General features: G+C 38.2%; 1 protein-coding gene across 1 annotated transcript in view; it reads right to left on the reverse strand.

Annotated features, from left to right (window-relative positions):
• Window positions 1-6: 6 nt before the first annotated feature.
• The window catches only part of TFDP2 (transcription factor Dp-2), a 33583-nt gene continuing 23205 nt past the window's right edge, over window positions 7-10384 (reverse strand). Inside the window, 3 exon segments of the mRNA XM_042458995.1 lie at window positions 7-3779; window positions 4549-4654; window positions 8325-8491. Of these exon segments, the coding sequence (XP_042314929.1) occupies window positions 3599-3779; window positions 4549-4654; window positions 8325-8491 (454 nt within the window). The 3' untranslated portion in view covers window positions 7-3598.

Below are 10384 nucleotides of genomic sequence, written 5' to 3' on the forward strand. Positions count from 1 at the left end.
AGAAAACCTGCTCTAGAAATTCATATGCAATTTCTGATCACCTGAAAGTATCCTCACATTACACAGTCTGAATGAAGACATCAGAAGCTATTGATCTGTGTTTGTTTTCTCAAGGCAGTAAGATTAGGCAGGGCCATATACATGCAAAGCAGCTGTCTCATACATGAAAGGTGATACCAGACGGGAGCAAAATGCCACATCAGCAAGTATTATTTTCCACATTTTTCTTAATGTCCACCTGGAAACATCTTACACATCTTTCAACCCAAATAGCAAAGGCAGAACGATATTTTTAATAGAACAAATGAAAGGAGACAAAAGAGTGAAATAGACCAGTGGAAGGGGCAGCTTGAAACCACCCCCTCCAAAGCCGGATTGGGGCCACGGAAACCGCATGCCACAACCCTAATCTGCCTTGAAGCTTCCCGGAAAAGGAGCAGCAAAGAGCTGCTCCTTTTTTGGGAGGCAAAAAGGCGGCTTTTCTGCCTGCACTGTGGCTAGAAGCTGGCTTCGTGATGCTCCGGCGGCATGTAGATGCCATGCCGCCAGAGCAGTGCGAAGCTGCCCCCATGTAAACGGCTGGGCGGCTTGGGAGCATGTGGCATGTAAACTCCTCACTCCCAAGCTGTTTGGAAGGCAGAGCAAAGGGGCGGTCTGTTTTGCCTAAAGTCCCATGTGCTGTGTTATAGTCCAAAAACGTCTTTGAAATCCCATGCACTTTGGATGGTTTGGACCATTTAAGAAATAAAAGTTTTTTTGACTATCACAAGGCACATGGGACTTTGTCTCCTTTCATTCCACTACTATGAATACTTGATTTCAAGTTTTTTGTTCTGTTCTGACCTACATTTTTAAACAGAGGGATCACATTTGTGCATAAACTGGAGGGGATATAATTTTATGGCCAAAGGGTCATGCAGCTGAAGGTTTTGTACTGTCTCTGCCCTGAGGTCCTCCTTTTCAGGCACTTTCCACCAGCCAAGTACTGAAAGCCAGCTGGGAAAACGTCCCTGCAGGAATGAAAGTGGCAAATAGGGCACCTCTGTCCTTTTAAACGTAACATATGAATGGTAAGACCCACATTAAAAATACATGCCTCTCCTAGCACAATGTAATATTGGCTTCAGTCACACAAAATACAGGGTTTAAAAACAAATTAAAAAGACAGAATGAATGTGAAAATGACCTCAGTTGTATTGTGCCATTTCCTCCAGCTCTTCAATAAAGGGGCTAATCGTTTCCTTCATTTGGCCAGCATTCTGTCACAGTAAGACTCAATCAATTAAAGCTCTATTTAGAAATGTATGCTTGGTGAAATCTTGTATTTGAGATATATGAAAGGTCGAGCAAGGATTTGCCAAATTTCATAGTGTAAGCAATTTTTTAAAAATGGCAAAGATTTCTATTAGTTCACATGTGGCAATATCCTTACAACTAAAAATAGAGTTGTTCTTTATATATAATACTAATTTATGGAAAATTTATTCTGTAATGAAACTAGTACATATCATCTCAAATATTGCTTTTATTTACCCCAATCTAGATCCTTTTATTTACCCCAATCTATATCCCTATACTTGGGATGAACCTGCTTCATTTAAACAAAATTGGAGAAAAGTAAAAATGTTTCTTAGTTAATAGTATTTTTTTAATAGTAAACAGTGGTCTATCTCCATCCATGCTACTACTATTAATACACTGGAGTTTCTTTCTCTAACAGCATGACATGATTTTTATGAACCAATAGATTATTATGGCTTTATAGATCAATTTTTTAAAAACCTGAGATCAAACGTTGCCCTTTTAGTCCTTTTTAGTCCTCTGAAGAGAGTGAGGTTTCATTTAAATATCTGCATTAATCCATTAGTTTAGCATAACGTCAGAAAGCAAAAACTACTATTTTACATTTCTGTTAACTAAAACTGCTTGAATTTACTAGAAATGTATGATTTTGTGAATGTGATTCTATGAAAAAAGTTACAATTTAGACTATAAACTAGAAAGGTGATTGAGAAAGAGTCTAAATTGTAACTTTTTTCATAGAATCCTTTTTTCATAGAATCTTACATGATTTCTATACTGGAAATCATCTAGATCAGTTAAAATTTTACTATTTAGTACTGCTATCTTTTAAAAACTTTCCCAGCATATTTTCCTTTTTACTTTAAAAACTAGCAACTGCAGAAAGTACAATATTATCCCAGTGCTTAATAATGGATTGTAGAAGGGGAAAATGGTAATGGTGGAAACAATCGTGCTAAATGTAGAAATGGAGGACTTTAAGTTCAAAATTTTTGCTGCCATGAGTTTATATTACAACTATATTCAGCAAGCTGATTCCAACAAGAGACATCAATTGCCTCTTTGCTATAATCTCATTAGACATAGTGACTTTAAATATGCTATTTTTTGATGAAAAAGAAAATTTCTGAAAGAAGAGACAAGGCAAAGAATTCCCCTACAATTCAGCAAGTGGAATTGTGCACTTCTTCCCTCTGCACACTTCTTCCCCTACTAGACCTTTTTGAAAGGTGCTCTCTTTTCCTCGGTTGTAAATGAAAAAGCCTTTTGATCTAATCCAACCATTGTGACACCTGGAACTGAGGAAGCAATATTTTTTAAAATATCACAGAAGGGTCCTATGCAACCAGCTCCTTGTCCAATTAGCAAACCCTTGGTCACGATTACAACATAGAAATATAAGCCATGGCACTACTAGGGTTGGTGTCATCCTCAAATAGGCAGCCACCCCACAGTTCAGAAAGAGGGAAGAATTCAGTCTTGGTTGCCTCTCCCCTTCCATGGGGCAACAATGGGTGGGAGGGGGCCAGAATCAGGGATTCGCCCTTGGCTCTGCATGAGGAGGGGCACAGAAGAGGAGGAGGGGTCTGCCTTTCCCATGTACCATCTGGGAAAGGAAGTGCTACTGCCTGGCATCCCCTTCCAGGCCTCATTGTGCTGCTTGTGAGGCAGGAAAGGAAGATGATGTCAGCAGTGGTGGCCATTGACTCCTTTCCTTCTGAGGAAGAAGAGGAGCCCATGGCCACTGCTGCTGGCACCATCACCAACACCAACATTCCTTTCCCAGCCCAGCCAGTAGCCCTACCAGAGCCGGAAGGGACTACCAGGCTACTGACTTTCTATTTAATGTTCAACAGCAATGCATGCACAAAAGTTTACTTTGGTAAGTGGATGTTCTGGTGGCAAATGAAGAAAGCATGTTATTGTACAGTACCTCTGGTGTGCTTATATGCTCAACACATCAGACAGGGAAGGGGGGGAAGTCGATACTATCCTTTTGGACTAGATGCAGGTATGAAAGACATTAAACAGTACAATACCAGAGAATCTGTTTACCTGTTTGGAGGCATCCATATTCTATCATATGTGCAGAGGTACAAACACACAATCATGGTCTTTATGTGCCCTGTAACAGTATATTAGTCCTGGTTACTTGTCAGCAGTTCACTGTCTCTATGCATAAACTTCGTCCAAACTCCATCAAAATATGTAGGGCTAAGACAAAATTTAGAAGAGTAAAGAATGTAAGCTCACACAAATAGTATGAAAGAATACATTTCCTTTGGCTGGTGCATCTTTATTCTGGTGAAGATGAGTCATCATTATTGTCGTCTTCATCACTGAATGAGCAGGGAGTTTCACCACGTGATTCTGAGTAGTGTGACGCTGCACTGCTGGACTGTTGGCTGCTGGGTAGTAGTAGTTGTCCTGCTGCTAAGGCCATTTCAGTATCCAGACATAGTCCTGGATTTCCACTACTGAAAAAACAACATGAGAGAGGAACATTTGCTATTTCATAGATTTTTAAGGCTTTTCCAAAAATTGTGTTGCTGTTCCATACCTTCAAGTTGTTTCTGATTTATAGCAACCATAAGGCAAACCCACCATGGGCTTTTCTTGGCAAGATTTGTTCAGAGAGAGTTCGCTTTTGCCTTCCTCTGAGGCTGAGAGACTGGCTTGGCCAAGGTCATCCAATGGGTTTCCATGGCTGACCAGGGATTCAAACTCTGGTTTCCTGAGTCAACCACAACACCACATTGGCTCTCTGTTTTAAAATACAATCTACTAAACTACAACACATAAATACACACCCAACTGATACATAGATGCATATTCACTTTAACTTTTCTGGAAGTAAAGAATAACTCTATGTGTCTGATTAACCCATTGCAGATTTCAAGTGACTTAATGTAATGTGAAACACAATGCTTTTCAAGGAAGTGACAGTTCCTATTTTACAGAACCTCATTCAATGGTGAATAAACCACTGGGTAGATAGTTACAACCAAGAGATACTCCTAAATATACCAATAAACACTTCATTAAATTTGGATGGTGGCTATAAAGAATCCCACTTTCACCAATCTGTAGTTCAAAGGGTAACATTTCCAAGCTCTGATCTTTGTAAAGTAGCAGCTCAATACCCATATTTTCAGAGTTTAGTAGAAAAGAACATCTCTGGATGGCTTTTCTACAAGGACATTTCAAATTTTTAACATAGAAGAAATATTTTCAACATTTATTTACCTTGACTTTAAAAGCACAGAATCCCCTGTTGTGCTCAAAATGGAACCTGCTTGAGCTGAATCTAAAACTAACTCCTGATTCATCCGACAAATTCCTGCAGACATATCTAAAACAAAACATGAAGTCAACCACAGTTTAACATACAGCATCTGATTTTTAAGTTATTATGATGTAAAACCAAAATTGCAGATGTTACTACTATTTGTTATCTGAACCATATACATAATCATATTACTTTCTTCTTTTAAAAGCCCATGCAACAAGACCCATGTCCTGAAAGGTCTCTGCTTTTATTTGACTCCCCAATGGTGGAGCGTGTTCTGCCAATACTTTTGACATCGCAGCAGCCTGTTGGTGCTCCATGTCTTCTTCTATGCTTCCCCCCTCCCCCCTTTCATATGCTTTGGCAGCACATGTAAGAACTTGGGCACTTGCATTTGAGCTCCAACTATGTCATCTCCATTTTCTGTATAGAACTTGATATGTTACTTGCATTAAACAAATGCTGCTCTGTCCACAACAGAGGTGGAAATTACATCCCAGGGAGCATACTGTCTGCCAAGGCTACTAAGTTCAGACCCCACTCCACCACCATTGCTAAAAAAAGCAATTGTGATTCCAAAATGAAGAACTGCATCCACAGAAGCCTCCAGAGGATACTTGGTCTATTTTGAGGCTACTGGGAAGGGACTGCACTTTCTGGAGGGTGAATGTATCCTTTTTCAAGACTAACACTGCCCTGTCACTTCCGGTTACAGAAAAACTGGCCAGTGCAGGTCCCAGTGCCTCATCAGTTGGCCACACTTTTATACAAGACAAAGCTGACCTGTAGAATTATGTCACTTAAAATTAAACTCTCACTTGAAAGTGGCATTAACAGATTAATTAATTAACTTTATGTTGTGTAACAAGCTAGTTTTTATCCTGCTATTCTGTGTTGAGTCTCGCTTCTCATTACAACAACACCAAGGAAATCTTCCATTTCACAAGCAGCAGCTTGTTGGTCTGTGGTTATGTATATCTGTCTTGTCATGTCTAGAAATATAGTATTCTGTCTTTCAAAAGATAAACAAGATTATAAGAAGATGCAATTTTATCCTTATCAAACAAAAAATAAAAAGTTAACTTGCTTAGTATTCAACAACATGGTAAAATAGAAGCAAGCTTTAACTGGACAGGGCTCAATCAGCCAAAGGTGGGAGAAAAAGAAGGTCCCTGCCCAGAGATGTTACACATTGTGCAAAGCTTTAAGTCAAAATTATCCACCATAATAGGAACTTTCTGGAAAATTTTTGAAACCTCATACAGTGGATTATTTGTATAGGTCTAATGCAGTCTGGCTGTTACATGAGCAGGAACATTCAACTTTGAAATATCATACTTGACAGTCAAATTAGACTTTCCATTTTCTTACACATGGAATTTTAGAGGCAGAAATAGAAGCCTGTATATACATCTGCACACACACATATGATATATTGAAAATAATGTGGTTGTACTGGCCCATTAACCGTTTCAAGCCAGCACTGTTATGAAATTTATACAAATGATGACTGTTCATATACAGGAGGCATCCACATAGTATTCATGATTTTAAAGATTTATTCCACACACCTCTGAACTTTATTGGATCCCATTTTGTGAGAAAGGCAGGATAGAAGTGTAAAAATAAGTAAACAAATAAATATTGCATATTTTTGCTATTCAGAACTTTTAAGTTATGCCAAAAACTTCAAATTGTGAGATCATTCCAATATTGTTTTTTTATATATGGAATGGCTCCATAATCAAACATTATAACATGCCAACTTTCAATCTTTACCGTTTGATACTGTAATAATTGTTCATTCTAAACAGGCCCTAAACTGTGCCACATGGGCAGCTTTACTCTGACAGAGATCAAAAGTAGAATTTGTTTACTCATTAGTGATTAAAAATTGATTGCCTAGATTCAGAGATAAATCCCCTTTCAGGCTCAGACAAGGGCTATCAGCACCTTAACTAAGCCATAAGTCAAGAACATGAGGTAGTTCTTGAATAGCTGTTAAACAGTCATGCGCATGAGCAACACTTTAAAAAAAAACTAACTAGCCATGAAAACATGAAAGAAATTATGTCAAAGAAACAGAGAGAAGGTAGAGGTTTTATGAAAGCAATTAAAATTCATCTCCTATCCTCTTTTTGGAAATGATTACATCACACTGCCACAAGCCTCTGATTTCTGAAACAATGCAAATTAGATCAATCTAGCCCGAACTTCATTATTACATATTATGATGATTACTTTATGATTATGAGAACAGATAATCTCTGAAATAGTTTGCATAAAGATAGATCAACAAACCACTTCCATTTCCTTGTTTTCCAAATAAAATAAAGTCAATCTAAGTAGTAGTGAAAGTAACACTAAACATAAGAACATGCCAATACGAAATTTCCCAGATGATTAAAACTGCTAAGGAGATCCCAATATCAGATCTAACTCAAGTTGTGTAGGGCAGCAATCTTTAATAGGTTGTAACAAGCTATAGTAGGTCCCACTAAAAACTGCAGTGAGCTACAGAAATGCACATATAGGTCTGAAGGTCTCACTAAGACGGGACCAAAGACTTGGAATTTGGTAGGAGTTGTTCCTGTTTTGATCAGGTTGTTTTAAGTTTCCAAATAAGGCACCTCCTGTCCCAGGTTATTGTGGACAAATTTCTGGGACCACACATGATTTTTCAACCCAGGGCAAGCATGTGTTCTATTCCTGACTCCTGGATGATTCCAAAACAGGTCAGGTTAAATTCCACATTTGACTCCATTGGTATTTGGTCTTGGTATTTCCTTGGAACTCTGGGTGGTACGTCTGATGAATGGAGGCTTGCCATTTCCCATGGAGGGTCTCATTTGACCTATGTTCCCTGACTGCATGTCCAGGGAGGGGAGGAAACTGCACCTACACCACACTTCATACTGGACAAAAAACAAATGACAACCTTCCTGTATATCTAGGGCATCCAAATGCAGGGGTAGGAACATGAGTTCTAAGGCATGCTACCAACATATAGAATAGCCCACCAAAGCTCAATACTGTTGCTTAATCTGGATTAGGCCTGAATCAACACTCCCTTTGTTAATAGCATAGAACTGTTACCGAAATTAATCCACATAAATGTAAATACAGAGATGAGTTCAATAAAGTAAATAACGGTAGGCATGGCCCCATTCGTATTTTATGCATGTGAAGAAACAATTGTCTTTGGCCTTAGAAATCCTAAAAAGCATCTACCCAAATTGAATGGACTTTCTTAGATTCCAATAGGCACAACAAAATGAAACAGTTACATCCATGCTATGGCATTGATACAACCTCAGTCATACAGCTAACAATAAACCACTCTGCAGTATCACGTGGGAAAGGTATAACAGAATTCATGTTGCCACATGAAAGATAGTTGTGTGCTACCTGATAACTTTAAGTGATATTATTTATTATTATTATTGCAATATATAGGCATTCCTGAGCCTGGTTTTGCTGTGTTTTTTTGGTAATGTGGTAAAATGTAAGTTCTGTGAACATTACTGTATTATGATAACCTGTCATCAGATTGAGAAAGTTTTCATCAGAGGAATTATTCTGAATTATTAATGGCACTACTTTGGAGAGCAGTCTATTCATAAATCACACACCAATGCCATCCTCAAACAGCCTGACATCATTAGAAAAAATACTTCACTAAGAGGAGTTTTTTCATTTAACCAGCAATATGCAAAAAACACAATTACATTACCTGTGAGATAGCTTTCAAAAGCCTTAGGCACTAGCGATTTAGCAGTTCTTAGGTCTTCTGATGAGCATTTTCCTGCCTCTAGACCAAATGACATTCCCATTCGCTTCAATACTTCAGCATCATCATGGATTTCAAACATATTATCAAAATTAAAAAGATACTCAAATCTATAGTAGGAGAGAATAGAAGCAGTATTATTTTCCACAAAAACCTCTCAGCACTTTCTAAGTTACTGTATATATTAATAAATGTCCAAGTAATGTTAAACCTAAAGAATTACTTCATGAACCAAAGATGCATTTAAAACATAAAACATAACTAGGCTCATCAAGAGCTCTTGACTGCATTTGTATAACTGCCATCACAGCAGGTTCAAATATTTCCCAATTAAAAACACTTTTTCCATGCGAGGCAATAGGAGTCCATAAATTTTTCTCCCTCATTGAACAAATTCAAAGTTGAGGGGGGGAAATCTTGTTTAAGCCGGAATTTGTTCTTGTACTAAATCCAGTGGATTTTAAAGGTCATCTAACATGCTATCCACCAAAACACAGTATCCCCCTCCTACAACCTTTTCTTTCATTTTAAGCGTACTTCATCCCTACTTTGAATATAGCCTATATAAATCGGTTAGAATAAAAATGATTTACTGTTTAGGATTCCTTACTATTTCCAGAAAAACTGTCCTTGAAACAATTCTTGTTAACAATATCTATTTTTCACAAAACATTGTACTAAAAGTCATCCATGGATTGCTGCATTATTGTACAATTGTACAGTACAATTAAACAAAGCGTATGTGTGAAGATGCATATGCCTTAATCCCTTTCCTTACTTTCCTAAAGGTAGGAAGCGCAGTCTGCCTGACATAGGTAATGGAATGTCAAATTCTAACTCCCTAATCGTTAGCCATTTTTATATTATATCAAATGATACTGGAAAATAATCCAAGCATTCTCATTGTGAAACCAAGTGATGAGACAAAAATAACGACACTACATGCAGCACAATTGCTGACCCTGGCTGCATTCACACTGCAGAAATAATGCAGTTCGACACCACTTTAACTGACATGGCTCAGTGCTATAGAATTCTGGGAATTGTAGTTTTGTGAGACACTTAGCCCTCTCTGTCAGATAACTCTAATGCCACAACAAACTATAATTTCCAGAATTCCACAGCATTGAGCCATGGCAGTTAAACTGGTGTCAACCTGGATTATTTCTGCAGTGCAGATGCAGCCCTCATGACAGCCTTCGTTGATTCTGCAAGGCAATAGACACAATATAGGAAAGGTTTCAAAAATTCTCTCCAAGGTATTTTTTTTTACAAAGCCTTTGGTGAAAGGCAGTCAATCAAGCCAAAATAATAACCATTCAAGCTTCTTTCTGTTCAAGACACACTCCAGTTCAAGACACACTGAAGTACACTGAAGTATCACCAACTGCACCAAAGGAAGCCCAGGAGTTGAAACATCTACCTCATTATTTGTAGTTGCCAGTCTCCTGTCCCTATACCATATACATTCTCCAGTGGAGGGAAGAGGAAATTAGTCTTTCTCTTTGTGGCTGGAATATGCTGCTTCTCCAGTCCCCTGGTGAGGGAATCTCCCAAATTCATGCTGGGTTGGAATATATTCTGATAATGTATGATCAATTGCTGTTCTATGACAGCTACAACAGCCCTTCCAGACAGCTAGGAAGAGATCAACCTAGTATCAGGCTGGAAGGCACTCAGAAGTGGCAAAACCCCCTTGCTACTTTTAAGTGTTGTCAAAGCACAGTACAAGATTGAGTCATTTCCTTGGGAAAGGAGCAGAATCAATAATTTAATTTAAAATGGACTGGAAGTGGACTTAGAAGGCAGGGAAAGCAGATCCTATTCTCTCAGTGGGTGGATAGGATTTTTCAGTTTGACAACAGAAGCACAAAAGAAAACCAGAGATAAGAAGAAGCCCAAATATACCATTTGATCATTCCAAAGAAGATCTGTTATTTTAGTCAGCTATGAACAATGTATTGTACTTAACACTAGGAAGTTATCTTTAGTCGTATTTAAAG

The sequence above is a fragment of the Sceloporus undulatus genome, chromosome 3 (assembly GCF_019175285.1).
Source record: "Sceloporus undulatus isolate JIND9_A2432 ecotype Alabama chromosome 3, SceUnd_v1.1, whole genome shotgun sequence".
NCBI lineage: Eukaryota > Metazoa > Chordata > Lepidosauria > Squamata > Phrynosomatidae > Sceloporus > Sceloporus undulatus.